Source organism: Grampus griseus, assembly GCF_964374135.1.
Source record: "Grampus griseus genome assembly, chromosome: 12".
Taxonomy (NCBI): domain Eukaryota; kingdom Metazoa; phylum Chordata; class Mammalia; order Artiodactyla; family Delphinidae; genus Grampus; species Grampus griseus.
The window spans coordinates 25730176-25748261 of NC_139006.1; the positions used below are offsets into that span (position 1 = coordinate 25730176).

An 18086-nucleotide genomic window follows, 5' to 3' on the forward strand; every position below is an offset into this window, starting at 1 on the left:
GTTGCTTATAAGCTCAGCTATCTAGTATTTTGTTATACAACAGCCCAAATGGGACAAAGACACATATCAAGCTGAGAACTTTTGCACCTATCAAACTGACAAGAATTTCTTCCTGCGTGTTGTTTCATGGACCCTCTGTTAGGGCAAACAGCGTTCCAGAGAGCCCCCGAGTGAGACTAAGCATTTAACATGTGCACTTACTGAACTTTTACAACAGCCAGAAGGGAAGTGCTCCTTTTAGAGGTGAGGACGCTGGGACTAACTGTGTAGCTGGCCCAAGATCACCACCCCTCCCGTCAGGGGCAGGGCTGGGGCTCTCCCCTTGGGCAGCGGGACCGCACAGCCTGGGTGCTGAAGCACGTGACACTCAGAACCCCCTTTAAAAATGCTCAGCAACCTCCACAACAGCCAAGGACACGTGTGGGCACTTGTGGGCACTTGTGCAGACAGTACCTGTAGGAGTATAAACTAGCACAACCTTTCTGGAAAGTAATTTGACAACATATATAGCCCTAAAGATGGTTTTTCCTTAAATATAGTACAACCCTGATCCTAATGGAATATATAATACAGAATACTGTATCTTAAGATCAGAATCTAAAATAAAAATGACTATATTGTACACCTATAACTTATAAAACATGGGCTATAGGATAGTTACTAAAACTTATGTTCATGAAGAGTTTCAAGGCAATGACCAAATAATGATAAAATTATGACATCAGCAACTGGCCCATTAAAGGGGGTGTGAGCACCCGGTTAGGGGTGGACACGCCCACTGGGAGAGAAGCCTCAAGAAGGTTCACCACTAGGCCCCTGTTCCTGAAGGGCATGTGCCAAAAACTCACTAAACTGAATTTCTTCATAATGGGATTATGGGATTCTTTTCTTCCTTAGACCTTACATCTGAATTTTAAATGGAGAAATCTTATATAAAAACAAGTGTTTAGGGCTTCCCTGGTGGCGCAGTGGTTGAGAGTCCGCCTGCCGATGCAGGGGACACGGGTTCGTGTCCCGGTCTCGGAAGATCCCACATGCCGCAGAGCGGCTAGGCCCGTGAGCCATGGCCGCTGAGCCTGCACGTCCAGAGCCTGCGCTCCGTAACAGGAGAGGCCACAACAGTGACAGGCCCGCGTACCGCAAAAAAAACACAAAAAAACCAAGTGTTTAAAGGGAATCAACGTGAATTGCCATGGTAACGATGAAGTGCCCCCGCCATCGCCCCCTGAGGTCTGGGCCTGCCCTCTCTCTGAACTGCAACCAGGGTGGATTTGCCAGGTGGCTTCCCCAGGACCAGCAAGTACCCTGCTGTAAAGGCCCACTTCCCGGGGGGCCACATCTTTATCAGCCTGGCCCTGCTTTTCACTCCAGCTGGATGGATCCCAGGTGAGTTTGGGGAGAAGACCCCTTGCTGACCCAGCCCCTACAGAGCAGGAAGACGCGAGGCCCAGGTGTGGGGTACTAGTGGGGACCTTGGACAGAGCAGTTGCCAACTGCTTCCTTGAAACTCTCCTCACGCCAACCCAGGGGCCAGAGAAGTAGGAAGAGGCAGCGTGAGCAGGGCGAGAGGAGCCCTGGCCACAGCCCTGTCTCCAGGCACAGCTTCCCCAGATGCTCCAGACACTGCCTGGAGCCTTGGCCCAGGCCACTGGGACTCTACCAGCCATCTCCACCCGGGGCTCAATGAGAAGTCGCCCGTTCCACAGGCTCTGCCGATGCGACACCAGGGAGACGCCTGCCAGACAGCCACCTACCCTTGGAGCCGGCTACTGAGCTCCCACGGTAGGCTGCCCAGCCTGACCGCTTAAAACTGTCCCGGTCATTCTTATTATTTTTCAAAAGATCCACATCTTAACTATTCACCTATTTTATCAGTAGGAAACAAAATCTCAATTAGGAAAGTGCCAGGGGTCATATGGTCTTGGCCATCCTTCCACTCAACATCTAATATGTCCCCACAGTGGGCAAGGGCTGGGGGCAAAACCAGGCTGGACGCTGCCAGGTTTATAATTTTTGGTGTGCACTGAAACACTATAAAGCATATCTTTCCTTAGTTATCCAAATGATTATAAAAATAAACTACAAATCCAATATTTGCTGTTCAAGTTCCAGGGACTGTTAAAAAAGCATGACCTACAACCAGTGTCAAGAAGGAAGCATCTCTGGTCAGCGTGCTCTCTGCTCGGCTCTGGCAAAGTGACCCATCTCTTCGTAAGGAGAGATTTTACACTGGGCGGCGGGGTGGGGGGGTGCGGGGGGAGGGGTGAGGCACAGGGCAGGGGGGATGAAAGGAGGTGGCGGGGGGTGGGAAGAACAGGAAGGAACGGGGGTCACTGGCACAGAGGGTCTCTGTCGCAAGCCGGGGACATGGAAGGCACATGACGTCCAAGTAAGGCTGCCTCCGGCAAGCGGGCAGGAGCAGAGGCCAAGATGGGCAGGAACAGAGGCCAAGACGCACCCCTCCACGTCCAGCAAGAACCCAATGACCTGACACTGGAAGAAGCAAGGTCCCCAAGAGACAAAACAGAGCAAGAGAAAGGCAAGAGGCTGGACAAGAGCCATGGCTAAGAGTTGAGAGGAAGTGGCAGGACAGGAGTGAGGACCTCAGGGCCAGGGCTGGACCTGCCGAGCCGGGGCTGAGGACGTGGGCCAGGTGCTGCCAGAAGCAGTTCTGGGAGGGCAGGGAAACCGGGGTCACAGCTGGAGTCAGCATGGGACAAGCCTCTGGACGGGGAGATGAAGGGCTGCAGAAAGAGTAGATGCGGAATCCAGAGGGCGGGGAGGCCACAGGAAGCCGCGGTGAGGAGAGGGCCCGAGCACCCAAAGGAAGTCTGGGCGACAGGGAGTGGGGCGTGGGGGCAGATGCCCCAGAGAAACACTGGGGGGCCACTAGGCAAAGGGACTTGAGACCAATGGGAGGCACAGACTGGAGGGTCCCAAGAATAAAACCTGGAACACAGGTGTCCAGAGGGTTAGAAACACAGACGCAAACCCAGGCAGGAGAGCAAAGAGAAGACATGGATGAAAACACCCGCTATCTCCCAAGAGAGGTCGGAGAAAGCGGCCCGTCTGGACAAACGCGGCCAGGCAGAGAGAAGCCAAGGAAGAGCAGGAGCACAGACGCACGTCCTTTCCGGGCCGACCCTCACAGGCCTGGAAGGCTCGGACCTCAGAATGTCAGGAGACCAGAGCCCAGATGGGCTCCCCTTCACGGCCCTGCCCTGTGAGCCTCCGCGACAGCCGCCTCGGGCACCTGCTGGCCGCCTAGAGTCAGAGCCGCCTTGGGAGCAGAGGGAGAAGCCCGTAGCACACACATCAGCGTAAAGAATAATCTGGTAAGAAGTGGAGGTGTTCAATACTCACAGGAACAATAAGCCCTTGCCAAGTCAATAAATTAGCTTCATCAACCTGGATGTTACGGAAGTTTTTCATCCCACATTTGCGGATTTCTTCAAGCTCCTGTTGATTGACAAAGCATAAAGGGGTGTCAAATAGGGGAAAGCACCACACGTTAGATCCCTCCTGACTCCCTCAAATTAAACCAAGTGCCGACACCGCCACCAAGGCCATCTCAGAGCATGGCTGGATGCCCTGGCCTGGTTAAGAGGCCTGGAGCCGCAGTGGCCCCCTTGACCCATACCCCAGGCCAAGACAAGCACCCACCTCGGTGAACCCACAGCCCCAGTGGACGATCCCCTCCCCTATGGGCTGTCCCCACGCAGCAGGGGCACAGGCCAGGTGCTGAAGACCTGACTCCTTCCAACTCAGATCTATGAAGCGCTGCCTCCGTGTAAAGGTGAATGGAACTGGGGAAGAGAAGCAAACAAACCCACAGTTTTCCACCCAACGCTGGAGTGCAGTTTCAGAAGGGCTCTCCCTCCACAGGGCACATGGCTGGGGCCCGACGACCCAGCCTGGGGCTGGAGGGGGGGTGGGGGAGGATGGAAACCTTCACTAAGCCTCGGTTTCCTCTGCTGCAAAAGGGCATTGAGACCCAAAGATGTAGACAAGGAGGGGGAACCATGCTATGTGCAAGAAAACGCCTTGCAAATATATGAGGGGTTGTTATCATACAAACGCCACTTCATCCAGAAAGCACGGCCGGCCAGGCGACATCAGGGCCCTTCCCGTCTCTAGCCTAGAATTGTCTGTCACTTGTTTTTCAACCCTGCACTAGCCTGACATTTCCCACCGCTTCCCCAACAACTCGAGTGACCGTCCAACAGGCGTTATGGCCCAAGCCACCCACTGCACAGCCACCCGCCCACCTGGGTCCCCCATGCTCCTCCATCCTCAGAGCCTAGAGTGAGGCGCTCCCCCACCACACCCCAACCCGGCTCTCGTCCACGACACAACAGCGTCCTCCACATCTCCTGGATGCCTCTCTCTCCAACCCCACAGCACCACCCAGCCCAGACCTGCCTCCTCCGCAGGGCCCACAGGATGGCGTCCCACAGCCCAGGCTTCCTCCTTGCTGGTCTGGCCCCCGCAGCCCTCTAGAACCAGGAAGCCCCTTCATGTTTGGTGCCGTGGCGCAGGATGGCACGGAGGCTCTGAACCAGCCGCCCTATCCTCTGCGTGCCACATTCCCATCAAACGGCCAGTGTACAAGGCACCCTGGGGGATACGAGATAAGGAAGGAGAAGAGTCCCGAGAAAGGGGGCTGAGCCGATGTTACAGGTGTGCCTGGCACGGGGCAGGATAAGGAGGACAGCACGTCAAGTGACTGCACAGAGGAGACAGGTGGGACACGCTGCTGCTTGGTGGCAGGGGCCAGGCTGAGTCTCTTCCCACAGGGAAGACTGCTGCTTGCCAGCCCTAGCTGCCCACCACACTCGTCGGCCTGGGCCCCAGGCCCAGAAACTCTGGTCTAGCAGGTGTGGGGTGGAGAGAAATGGGGATTTTTAGCAAGCTGCACAGTGAGAGGATGAGTTCCATTTCTAAGCAATGCTCAGCTTCCACGAGGAAGATGCTAGTGGCCATGGCCCCAGCAGTGGGGGAAGGGGTGGCCTGGCCCCTCTTCCTGAGCCCGCAGGAGGGGAAGCATGGAACCTGAGAGACCACCCGACCTGCCAGCTGTCAGCTGGTCCTCCTACTAATGCCCAGGGCTCATCGGAAAGGCTCCCCTGGGGATTATGAAGCCTGGGCACATTCAGGAAGGGGAAGAAACAAATCTCACACCCACACTCCCACTCTGGTTCACTCCCCAAACAGAACGTAAGCTCCAAAAGAGGAGGCGCACGGCAGGGGTCAGGAAGCCCAGGAGCCCACCGTCACACACAAATACAATATCTGCTTAGTGATCCGGTGACTGATCAGATGGGAAGCAGGGGATTGGACAGGGGCGAGGCCCTGGGGTAAACAGGGCTCTCTATGTGCTGGGACCTTCCGGCCCTCGGCTCAAGGCACTAGAGTAAGATTCTTGTCTAGAAACAGAAGAGACCATGTCCCGTAGCGCTGAGTCCTACCAAGCTAAAAAATGTTTAAACCAAATACAGATGGGAAAAAATTCCAGATAGAATTGTGAAATTAGACAGTCAAACAGGGACTTCCCTGGTGGTCCAGTGGTTAAGACTCCATGCTACCACTGCAGGGGGCACGGGTTCAATCCCTGCTCAAGAAAATCCTGCATCCCGCATGCCGCACAGCAAGGCCAAAAAATTAAAAAAAAAAAAGAGCAAGAAAGAAGAAACAACAGAGAATAGATTCAATATTCATAGGACAAAATAAATTTTAAAATAATCTATAAATATACTTTACAGCTTCAGAAATCCACACACTAACAACACGAGGTATGGGTAATAAACACAAGGAGGTACATTTCAAAGGAAATTACAAAAACGTGGCAGGTAGGACTGTCCACCGTAACTTGGCAGTGAGAAACTGAACCTTACTCAAGAAACGGAGGAGTGGCGTGTTGGCAGGGGTGCAGGGCGGGCAACTATCATGCTCTGATATCAAGAGACACTGGAACAAAGACGGGAGCTGCTCGGTGCGAGGAGGACAGCAACCCTGCCCCCCGCCCTGCCCCCCACCACCCGCAGGAGAAGATGGTGATGCTGTGACAGCAGAGCTGGGAGGCTTGGGAAACCCGGAGCACGGTTACCGGGTAAGCTCAAGTCACCTCGCTGTCAAGTGACGCTCAGCAAAGATGACGAGGCAGGTGCCTTTGCATAGTTCTAAACAACAAGAAGTGGGTATAAGGCAGAAGTAAGAGAAACCAAGACAAACAAGCCGGCCATCCAGTCCTGTCATCTTCAGGGAATGCCAGGCAGCCCCTGGGAGTTTCTCAACAGGGCAGCGCTGAGCCCTGCCCACTAGATGCCAGGCCTGTGACACAGCTCCACCCAGCTTCCCAACACCCTCCAGAGCCACAGCTGCTGAGAACCACTGACACTCTTGGGGGCCGGGACACTGAAAGTCCTGAGATGCACAAGACAGTCCCGCAGACATGAACTGATCAGCCCGAAATGCCAATCACGCCTCCACCGAGAACAAGCTGAAGACCGACTCAAGTCATTCAGAGAAGAGACGGGGGTTCCCCTGGTGGCACAGTGGTTAAAAGTCCGCCTGCCAATGCAGGGGGCACGGGTTCGAACCCTAGTCTGGGAAGATCCCACATGCTGTGGAGCAACTAAGCCCATGCGCCACAACTACTGTGCCTGTGCTCTAGAGCCCGTGTGAGCCACAACTACTGAAGCCCGCGCGCCTAGAGCCTATGCTCTGCGACAAGAGAAGCCACCACAATGAGAAGCCCGCGGACCACAACCAAGAGAAAGCCCACGTGCAGCAACAAAGACCTAATGCAGCCAAAACTAAATAAATTAAACAAATAAATTTATAGGAAAAAAAAAAGAGAGACGGGTTCATCTGAAGGCCTAACAAACCCTCCAGCGTGACTGCAGCCTGTAACTGAAGATGAAGAACGGGGGGAGGAATGGCAAGGAGACCACATCGATTCAGAGTTGGAACGTCCGACGGATGGTGGGAGAAAGAGGGGTCCAGCTCCAGAACGGAGTTGGGAAGACCAAAGCCAAGAACCACAGGGACTGACAAAACACGCCCCACAAAGGTCTGCGTCAGTTCTGCGAGAGCAGTTGGTCGGCTGCTTCAGGCAGATGGGACGATGCTGACAGGCCGAGAGAGACACCGGGGAAGGAGAACCAGACACTCACACGTCCCCCTCCTGGTGGGGAGCGGGCTTCCTGGGCAGGGTGAGTGGCGAGGGAGAGAGAGAGGGCTGCACTCCTCGAAGCCCAGAGGGAGAACTTGGCGTGTCGGCAACACTCTAGGCCAAAGCGTGGCATCGGGCACAAGCGACCACTGCCCGACAGCCCCACGGGCACCAGCAGGGGACACGGTCCGGCCCCAGCAGGAGACTTGCTGGTCCCCGAGCAGAGACAGGGAGCAGGACACATTATACACAGCACGCCCTCGTCTCACAATGCAGTGTACACATCTGAGCTGGGGAAGAATTAACCAAGTCTCTGTTTCTTTCCTTCTTTGATATTCGACTGTTTACAGTCTCCCTGGGTAATCCTCACACACTGAGAAGCCCTCAGGAGCCAGTGGTTCCTAATCAGTGTGAGGCCATGGTCCTCTTTAAGAAATCCAGATATACTATGTGTAAAACAGATAACCAACAAGGACCTATTGTATAACACAGGGAACTATACTCAGTATTTTATAAAAACATATAAGAGAGGGCTTCCCTGGTGGCGCAGTGGTTGAGAGTCCGCCTGCCAATGCAGGGGACATGGGTTCGTGCCCCAGTCCGGGAAGATCCCACGTGCTGCGGAGCGGCTAGGCCCATGAGCCATGGCTGCTGAGCCTGCACGTCCAGAGCCTGTGCTCCGCAACAGGAGAGGCCACAACAGTGAGAGGCCCGCGTACCGCAAAAAAAAAAAAAAAAAAAGAGAGAAAAGAAGTTGGAAAAGAACATATATATGTGTATATATATAACTGCATCACTGTGCTGTACACCTGAAACACAACACGGTAAATCAACCATACTTCAACAACAAAAAAGAAAAATGAAATCCAGACAGATGTACAAAGGAAAAATCAGCGGTCTGAGTCATGGCTGCTTCAGATGTTAAATCAATGCTATGGACGGCAAGTGTCAAGGTAGGGGGCGCTGGTACAGTTTTTAAAAAAGGCATATTTAAAAAAAAAAAAAGGCATATTTAATATCATGGTGTAATTTCCTATTTGCTAAATGGAAAAAAGCACAATGCGCCCCTAAAGAACTACAGAAAGTAAAGCTGAAGGTCTTCCTGGCTGTTGAAGCTGGGTTAAGAGAGCGGAGCTGCTCTGGGGACCTGCGGGGGTGTGGGGGGCGCCTACAGCAGAGGCCAACAGCTTCACGGGAGAGGCTGACACCAGCCCTGAGGGAGGGGGAGGATGGACCCTGGGGTGAAGAGAATAGGTGTCCCCGTGGGAGACGCAGGCAGAGCCGTAGAAGGAAGGAACCCCCAGGTGGTTCGGGAAGCAACAGGAACAGAGCTTGGCTGGAAAGGCTACTAATTCTGGGGACTCGGCCAGGGTGTGGGTCCCAGGCGCAGGGGGGAGTGAGGGGTGCCTGACTCCCGTGGACCCACAGACTGAGAACCTCCAGAGAGCACCAGGCACCTGGGCCAGGGGTCCCAGGCCACAGTGAGGGGCACCCCTCCTTGAGAACAACCCAGCCTTCCAGCAAAGAAGAGACCAGTTCCCTGACTCAGTGTCACTTCCACATCTGCAAACAAGCTCCTACCAGAGCAAAGGCCTCCCACCGGGCCAGCACACAGAAGCAAGGTGAGGAGTCCCTCTGACAGCAACAAGTCTGCGCCGACAGAAACCCAGAAACCGGTCTGAACTTTTCTTAGAAGGTGCATACTGTGACTTATATTGCTTATTCTACTGTTGAACCTTCTCTGCTGAACCTTCCTATGGGCGATAAAAGCAGAATATTTCAATCCCCAACCATTCTCTTCAACATTTATTTTATATATAATACACAGAAACAATATTTTGATTTGGTAGGTGGTTGCTTCAACAAATCATCAGTGGACCAGGAAGAGCAGAGGACTCTGGAGTCAGACAGGCCCGGGCTCAACCCAGCCCCACCTTTCACACCACCTGAAGCTCGAGTCTAGGAGTCTAGTCTTACGGTAGGAAGCTTACTCCATAGGGCCCTGCTGAGAATTACAAGAAACGCTGGATGTTGCTGAAGCTGGCAGGAGGTACTCAATTAGGGTTCGGTTCATTCCCCTCCACAACTGTGTCACCACACTTCTTAAAATCTAAGAGTGTCAGGGCACCAACGTACATATTCTATCTGTTCTATATAACAGGACATACACATGATATGACATTGGTGTTGACAGCCTACGACCAGAGCTCACGGGGGCCTTAAATGAGAAATGAAGATGTTTACGGTTAGCACAAAGCTTTCAGAAATGACCTGATCCAATTAAAAAGAAAAAGACAAAGAAGCATAAGACAGGGGCCTGCCAATGGCGCATCACACTCCCCTCCACACGGCACTGTCACCTTCAAAATCCCAACAAAGCAGAACAGGAGGAGGCATGGTAGGGAAGATGCTGGCCTTTGTGCAAGAGTCGCACACCCCACCCAGCCACGTGAACAGCAGGAGCCAGACCCCAAGTGAGAAGCAGAGACCAGAGCCTCACGATGCCCCTGAGGGGGGCCAGGCCAACCCGTCAGCTTTATTTGACAGGAGGGAAGGCTGGAGAGAGGCTGAGAGGGGCCCAGTCACAGACAGACCTTGGACAGGGCAGAGTCAGGACTAGAGCCCAAGCCAGAGACTTTGTTCCATGGATGTCCAGCCACAGAGTGGTGGGGAAGGGGGGCGGGGGCTCCCATTCCCTGGTCAGGATCCTGGGGGGCCTGGCGGCCCTGGAACTGCACTTTCCCAGACTCTCGACGACAAAAGGACAAACATACACAGCCTTCACCTGAGCCCTCCATTTATGGCGAGTCACCCCGCAACTGTTTCTTCTGTGCCCGGAACACTTCTAGGCTCTCCCATCCAGGCAAAATGAAACCCGGCAGGTAGAGCCCGACGTTCAAGGGAAAGTACAAGATCCCTGTCAAATACCAGCCACGCAACTGGTGGGACATTAATAATTTGAAAGAGCTACTTCTTGCTTGTGGGACTGTATCAAAGTGACTAATTTTGACAGAAATGCACACTCCAAGCTTGCACAAAGGAACCAGTGGCAATGACACTCAATTATGACCTTAATGTAATTCAATACACTGTAAATCTAAAACATAAGGCTTCAAAGCTCCAGGACATGAGTCTCTTATTTCAGTGACTGCTCAGCCAAGGGGGCCCCACCACCACGTCTCCACAGCGAGCCAGTGGTGTGCCAGCTATGTCACACTCAGTTACTGCCATGATGGACACACTCAGCGATGGTCCTCACTCTATGAGGGAGTGTCACTGTCCCTTTGGAGAAATCAGGACACTGAGGCTCAGGGCGAGGACACAGATGAGCCTGCGGCAGAGATGAGGATCTGAACCAGGTCTTGGAGAACTCAACCACAGCACGCTGCTCCAGGAAGCAGGCCGCCTGCGCATGGTCGTGCCAACAGGACACGGCTGCAGGGGACACTCAGCGCTGCCCACACGCTCTGGCCCACTCTGCACGGTGGCCTCACTCCGGGATGCGTGTGTGCCTCCAACTGAACGGGGGTGGGCCTGGCACTCTGACCTGCATCACACACTCTGGAGTTCAGCATCCCGGGATGGAGACAGGGACAGTCATGTGGACCACGCAGCGGATCTACCTGTAAAGTGGCTTTCCTGTGCTGAGTTTCCCAATGACTGGCACGGGGGGCGGGTGCACACATTTACAGACCATCTCAGGAAGGGCTCAAGGGCCATCTGACTTTGGAGCTACAGCCACTGCCCAGCCCGCTCAGACAGGGAGCACCAGCAGAAGCACTGGACCTGATGCCAGTCCCTGCTTTGGCTGCACATGTGTCCACTGGGCCAGGGGCTGCCCGGCACACTTCACCCCTTTGCCGAACTTGCTAGTGAGAAGCAGAAACAAAATCTGGCAAGATAAGGAGTACGGAAAACTCCAACTGATACAGGCCTGGAACTATTCAAAACAGCACAAACCCCACCACCACCTAACCTGAGACGAACTTTACTCTCCATCCCGTCCCTTCTTACGGGAAGCCATGTGAAAAGCAGGAGAGAAACCCTGAGAGCAGGGAGCACCTGGCGGCCCCACCCGTGGGTGGTGGCCGGGCCTCAGCCTCCCGCCTGTCAGGGCCCTGCAGCTCTGGACACTAGAGACTGCGGCCAAGGCCTGGAGGACCTGGAGCAGGAGACCAAAGGCACAGCGTCCTTGATGGGACCACCAGCCCAGCTCAGCAGCCTCATTGGCCCACACACTCAGCACAGGAAGAAAAAACACGTGGGTGAGATTCTGAGACACTGACTTTGAATTCAAGAGCTGTGTAATTTTGCTGGAAAAAGTAAACATCTTTAAACAAAGACACGTTCGCACAGCTGTCTCAGGAAACCTCTCACTAACCCTAAGGAACAGGTGACTTCAAGAGTCGGGAGGGCATGTGGAGAGGGGGACTTCGTGTCCTCCCTGCCCCAACCCACGACCCCCGAGGGCAGCACCATTTCCTCCAAACCCTCCCTCCCTCCCACCAGGCCACTCTCCTGGCTCCCGTGCTGACACCCACACTTAGTACATGCCAGGCGCTCTTCTGAGCGCTTGATATGTAGTAACTCAATCTTCACACTCAATCTTCACACAGATGACATGACTAATGCACAGAGAGGTTAAGCAACTTGCCTGGGTTCAGTCAGCTAAGACACGGCGGGTCAGGACACACGCTCCAGCACCTGAGCTCTTAATCGCTCTGCAGTATTCCACTCTCAATAGCTCTGCCCTGAATGGAAGACCCTTCCCTCCCCCTTTCTCCCGGGCGAGGGTGAGGCTCGCCCAAGCCCTCGAGAACACACAGAATGAGTCTGGACAGGAGACACATGCCAGCAGAGCCCTCATCAGCGAGCAGCCACTTCTGGACGCCGCACCTGGGGCTCCATTGGATCCTCAACTGAAAGGCACAGCGTCTCTCTGCCACCTGTCCTGAAATCCACCCGCGCTGGCTTCCTGAGACCCCTCATGGAGAGGCAGCTCTGCCAGCGGCCGAGCCGAGGGAGGGAAGGCTTGTCCTAGAGGGCCAGGCGCGCTGGGCACGCTGAAGAGGGTAAAACCAGGTCAGTCCCCAGTGCTTCTGGAAAGCGCCACAGGGGTGGCCTCCCTAAAATTCAAGGAGGGGACCGAGCAAGGTAAGAAGCACATGGCCAGGGGTTACTACATCTGTTCTGAAGGATGAAAGCTCCTCACCCTCACCAGCTGCCCAGTAAGCTACCAAAGCCCTGCTCAGAGTGAAGGGCCAGACCAAGTTCGGCCTCCTCCCGCCAGAGGGGCTTATCCGCCCCCCCTCACTCCTCAGCTGGCAGGCGTCCAGCACACACGGGCAGCCCAGGACCTTTGTTCTAGGCTGGGCCGTTCTTCTCCCTCCTTCAGCTCCTTGAGGGCACAGTGCAGAGGAGACCCCCCAGGAGCTGAGTCAAGGAGTCGCCCTGGTGCAGAGAGACGAGCCGGGGAGTGCAGAGCTTGCGGGTCCAGGGGATCCCAGGGCAAGCGGGGGAGATGAGACTGACAAGCCCAACCCCGGACAGGACACGCTGAGGAGCGCGGGTCCTGCCCTACTGAACCCGGATCCGGTTTCTGGGGGCAAGGCCTGGGCGTGAGCACTTCTCTCAAACGCACTGCCGCTTAGGGATGACGTGGGAGTGAGGAGCTGACTGGGGACGAGCACAAAGAACCCACTGAGCGATCCCAGGCAGGTGTCCACCACAACAGGGACGGCCTGCATGAAGGGCATGGCAGTGGAGATGCAGAAAAGACAGAAAGAGAAGGGAAATAAAGGCCTAGTTCAGCAGAATCTGGCAAGTGGCTCAATGTGGAAGGAAGGGATGAGGCAGGTTCCCCCAGGTTCTTCCTTGGTGATGGAGTAGACAAGTGGCCCATTAACTAAGGGAGGCAAGACAGACGTGGGGGCACAGGCGGGGCTCAGACCCGGAGGCCTGCAGGTCCGGCGCCATTCAAAGGAAACTCCTGAGGAGGGGCGGGGGTGTGGGGTGTGGGGGACCACCAGAGTCCAGGCCCAGGAGGGAGGGCTTTGTGGTTCTGTAAGCTTTAATTCCCAACTTACTGTTGCATCAAAGAAAAGAGAAGTTATCTCTTGAACATTTAGTGATACTTTCCAAGAGTGAGAATACTTTCAAGTGACCTGATGTAATAAAACACTAAATCAACAGCCTCTTAACTTAGAGTTGTAGCAAAATCAGAATAGGTCTAAGTACCCTGGAACAAGTGTTTTTGTGCTCGTGTACACCTCAAGAAAAGGTTCCAAGATTGCAATAATGAGAATACTCTCTTTCCCAGGGCCTGTCCCAATTGTCTCTTAAGAGAGAAACATTTACAAAGAATATCATTAAGGGAGGCTAAAATAGTCCCAACTCACTGCGATGCATGAATTTAGGGTAAAAAATGCTGTGCTTTCCTCGAGTCCCAAAAACCCAGTGGATTCAGAACACTGACACCATCTGTAAAACTCCCCTCACGCACAACACACCCACCAGACACACTCACCGCTCCTTGTGTTCATTACCCAACCTCAGGGAGTACTATACCTGCACTCAAGAGCAAACTAGTTCACTGCTTAGTACAATGAATTCCAAGGAATGAACTATTATTTAGCAACTCCTCCTACTCATTCACATGTGATTATGGGCTGAAAGTACACCAATATGGAGCTCTGAGTGAGCAGTATTTAAATAGCATTAACAGGCTGCTACAAATCTCAATTCCTTATCTCAAGAGTTATGCCATAATAACTAATAAAATGTCACTCCTCTTTTAAATCTACAAACTTCCCCACTGAGAAAAGCCCTTCTGGGAAGATACCCAGCTGGAGGGCCCTTCCAGGAGATGTGTGCAATTGAGAGGCTAAAAAGAAATGAACAGACTGCAATCAATTTCCCTCAGCCACACCTACAGGTTTCACTTTTGTAGCTATTTCCCCTCCTGACTGAAGCAATGGTTACAATCTGGTGGTTGCCATCAATGCTGAATTAGCTGCTTGCAAATTAAAATGTATTTAATGTTTTATTAACATTGTAATTCCTAAAAAGTGTTCTGAAAAAGGCTAATCCTTTTGGCAATTGCTTTTTAAATTAAAGACTTTATCATATTCACTTTGCCTAAAATAACTTCTCAGCCTGATATATGCAAATCACTCTACTTTTAATAATGTATTTTACACTATCTGCAGATAGTCCATTGTTACAAAGAAATCTTTGACTCCAAGTGTCTCAGAAAATGGTTTTTGAGGAAATTTCCAGTTCTTTAAGATGTAATCCATTTGATTATTCAACATGTTTACTTTTCACCACTGAAAATCCCTTTTATTATCCAGCCCAAGTACTGATCAACCTGATTCAATAATTTTTTTTCTAAATTAACCAGGCCTAAACACTGACTCTCAGAGCCAATGATTACCATCTTGTAACGAGCATCCCCTACTAAATTGAAAGAATCTCCAGGCAAGAGTCAGGAATCAACATACTCCTCCGTGCATCCTTGGAATAAGAAAGGAGGCCATGTGATAAGGGGCGTGGAACTTGGGATATGGAGACAGGGAGATGTAGCATCTCATCTCTCCCCAGGATGGTCCGCTAAGCCTCACAACCTTCTCGTTGGTAAAATAAAGATGACAACACACTACCTTTAAGAGTTATTGAAAACATTAAAAAAAACTTACCTAAATGATCTAGCACTTAACAAGTACTCAGTTAATGTTACATATTTTTTCCTAAGCTCTAATTTTTTTGAAACACAAAAATAATTGAAAAACCATAGTAACTCCCCTCTCAGACCCCTGGGAGCCTGGGAGCCCCAAACTGGGTCAACTGGCCTAGACTAAGGGATACCAGGATGAATTAGGTCAAGATCCCTGCCCTTGAGGACCTCAGACCCTGGTAGGAAAGGCAAGTCTAACACAAATCCGATTGTGACAAGTGTTCAAAGAGAAACATAAAGAAAGTGCTGTGGTCACACAAAGGCGGAAACAACTCATTCTAATGGGGGAGGCGAGGCCTCAGAGTAGCTGGCCTCGGAGTTGAACCCAGGACTTCCCTGGAAGGGGATGAAAGGCGAGGGGAAGGCAGCTTTTCTCAGGGAGAGCAAACAGCGTGTGCAAAGGCCACCTAAGGGCCGGGGGCTCTCGGGTCAGACAGAACTAGTCACATCACAGCTCACTCTCTCCCTAGCTAGAAAACTGGGGCAAGCCAGCGATTCTCCCTGCATTCCATTTTCTCACCTACAAAATGGGAATAATAGAGTCTACTTCACAGGGAGGATTACACACCATCATGAACATGAAGTACGGAGCTGCACAAAGTCAAGGCTAAGGAAAATGGCAGCTACAGTGATTAGGTGCAAGAGTGATGGCAAACCAAGGAGCAGGGGGTGTGGCTGAACAGATTACTTTCCAGCAGTCTAAGGGTCTTGCTGCCAGGAAGTTAGGATTAACTTCCGAGGACAATAAAATCACGGAGGTTAGGACAGGAGCATGAAAGGATTAATATCTGCTTTAGAAAAAGAACTGTGGTGGCCAAGAAGGCGAGTCAGAGAAGGAGAGAACTCAGAAAGGCACCTGAGAGGTGAGGGTATGGATTCAAGTAATCTCAGTAAGATTAGAGAAGTCAGGAACTCAAGAAACCTTTAAAGTAAAATCCGAAAGGCATCAAGGATGACTGCCTCTGGGAAGTAGAGAGGAAAATAAATGAATAACAGTCTTCCCATCCGGACGACTGTGTGGACGGTGGTGTCACTGACAGAGAAGAGAGAAATCTGGACTCTGCTGACTCTTCTTTTGTGCCCACTTCCAATCCAGTCTTATGAAGTTCAATGTCGTGTCTAGTCCTTAGGGAACAAAAGAAAGGAAACGTTCCCAGGGAGGGAGGGCCCGGAGGCTGGGACTCCAAACTCAACGTCTGGCTCTCCGGAGCACTGCTCTGCCCAGGAGGAACCCCAGCCCTTTATCTCCCCCCAGGAAATCAGCTCCTGGGCCCTTTTGATTTTCGGCCCGGTGCAGCCCGGCAGCACCACCGGCAGGGCGGCCGACTTGCAAACCTAGGCGAGATCGGCTCTGGGGGACGCCGGCAAACACACTCGAGAAAGGACTGGGCCCGGGTGACATCTGTGCTCCTCACTCGGGGAGCCAGCGAGCAAGAATGCACCCCGCCGCGTTCAAGATACAAAGTAGCAAGTTATTTTTATAAACTTTGGTTGGTTTTAACTCCCACTCCCACCCCTAAAATGGCACTTTGCTCCAGCAGGGCCCGGAGCGCGGATGACGAGGACGGGGCAGGAGGCCCGCGCCGCGGCCGGCCGCCCCCCGCCCTCCCGCTCTCCTGCACCCCGGGGCCGAACTTGCCGCTGTGTGACTCTGCAGTTGCAGCGACAGTCTGCCGGCAGTCGCAGCGACAGTCTGCCGGCCCCCGCACACCCAGATCGCCCACGGCAGCCCGGCCTAACTTTCGCCCGCCGGCCCCCGCCCCGAGCCCCCCGCCCGCCCGGCCCGGCGGCTTCCAGCCCGGTGCGCTATGGCCCAGGGCGGGGCAGCTCCGCGGCGCGGGCTCGGCGCTCGGGCCTCCCGCGGGCGTCCGGTGGGCCTCCTGCTGCCTCCGCCGCCTCGCGGAGGGAGCCCGCGGGCCGGGCGGGGCAGCCGGACGGCCGGCGAAGGGCCGGGGCGGCGCGGCCTGGCGCTCCCTCCTGGGCTGCGGCCTAGCGGCCGCCTTAGCTCCCTCATCACACGGCCCTGGGCGGCGGCGCCACGCGAGGCGGGGGGCGGCGGCGGCCCCCCGAGGGGTCCGGGCGGCCGCGCGGCCCCGCCGACGCCACTCCCCGTCCGCCCGCCGGCGCCGGAGAATGGTCTTTACCTTCATCAGCCTCCTGCTGGCCGCCATCTTGGCTCTGGTGCTGCTGCTGGCCCAGAATGCATCGCGGCGGCCGGCGCCGGAGCCCCCGCACTTCCTGGAGCGGGGGAGGGGCGGCGGCGCGGGCGAACGAGGCGCCTACTGTGTGCGGGCGCGGTGCGGGCACAGCGCCGGCGGCCTGGGAGCGCCGGGGCGCAGGGACCGGCGGGGACCCTGCCTTTGCGGGGCGCCCAGTGCGGTGGCACTGGGAAACAGAGCCCGACACACAGTAGGTGCACAGTGATACTGGCTGCGGGAGATGGGGTAAGGGGCAGGATTATTTCAGGCACCAATCAGCGCCGAGGTGATGGGAATGTGACTGTGGGAACCTGCTTCTCATGGGCGGGGGTGGGGGGGGTCGGGGGGGGGGAGTCAGGGAGTCTCACTGAGGAAATAGTGTAATTATAGCCAACACTCACCACGAACAGCCCCATTTCACAGGAAACAGAAGCATAGTGGAGGCCGAGGGTTTGCCCAAGGTCATGCAACCCGCAAGGAGCAGAGCCCAATTCTGTTCCAGACGGGGCTGCTGGCTCCACAGCCACCACTGGGACCTGTGAAGGGTGGGGAGGAGCAGCTCTGAGGACAGAAGGGCAAGCCCATGGTCAGATGCATGTGTATGAGGAGAAGACTCTGGTTGGAGAATGGAGGATGAGGTAGGTAGGGGGTAAGAAGGGGAGCAGGGCCACGTACAAGCTGTTTGTGGCCATCCAGGCAAAGAGGTGATGGTGGTTTGGACCTCGGTGGCAGTGCAGGCAAAGTGGAGGGTGCAGCTTCAGGTCATTCAGGCCTTGTGAAGGAATTTTTCTCCATTCTGAGAGCAGTTGGTTTCCCACTAGAAGACAGAGGAAAAGAGCACTGGAGATGGATAGCCTGGAATAGAGCCGGCCTCCCACCCAGAGACCTGAGAGCCCAGGCTTAACACGGGGAGAGAGTGGGGAAGAAACTAGATGATAAGCCTCATGCAATGAGGACCCTGCCTGTCCTTTATCTCCCC

General features: G+C 54.1%; 1 protein-coding gene across 1 annotated transcript in view; it reads right to left on the reverse strand.

The window, feature by feature from the left end:
* The window catches only part of UBE2L3 (ubiquitin conjugating enzyme E2 L3), a 42561-nt gene extending 25458 nt beyond the window's left edge, over nt 1-17103 (reverse strand). Inside the window, exons 1-2 of the mRNA XM_082667657.1 lie at nt 17054-17103; nt 3364-3459 (exon numbers count right to left, since the gene is read on the reverse strand). Of these exons, the coding sequence (XP_082523783.1) occupies nt 3364-3459; nt 17054-17080 (123 nt within the window). The 5' untranslated portion in view covers nt 17081-17103. The remainder of the gene's footprint in view (nt 1-3363; nt 3460-17053) is intronic.
* Between the last annotated feature and the right edge of the window lie 983 nt (nt 17104-18086).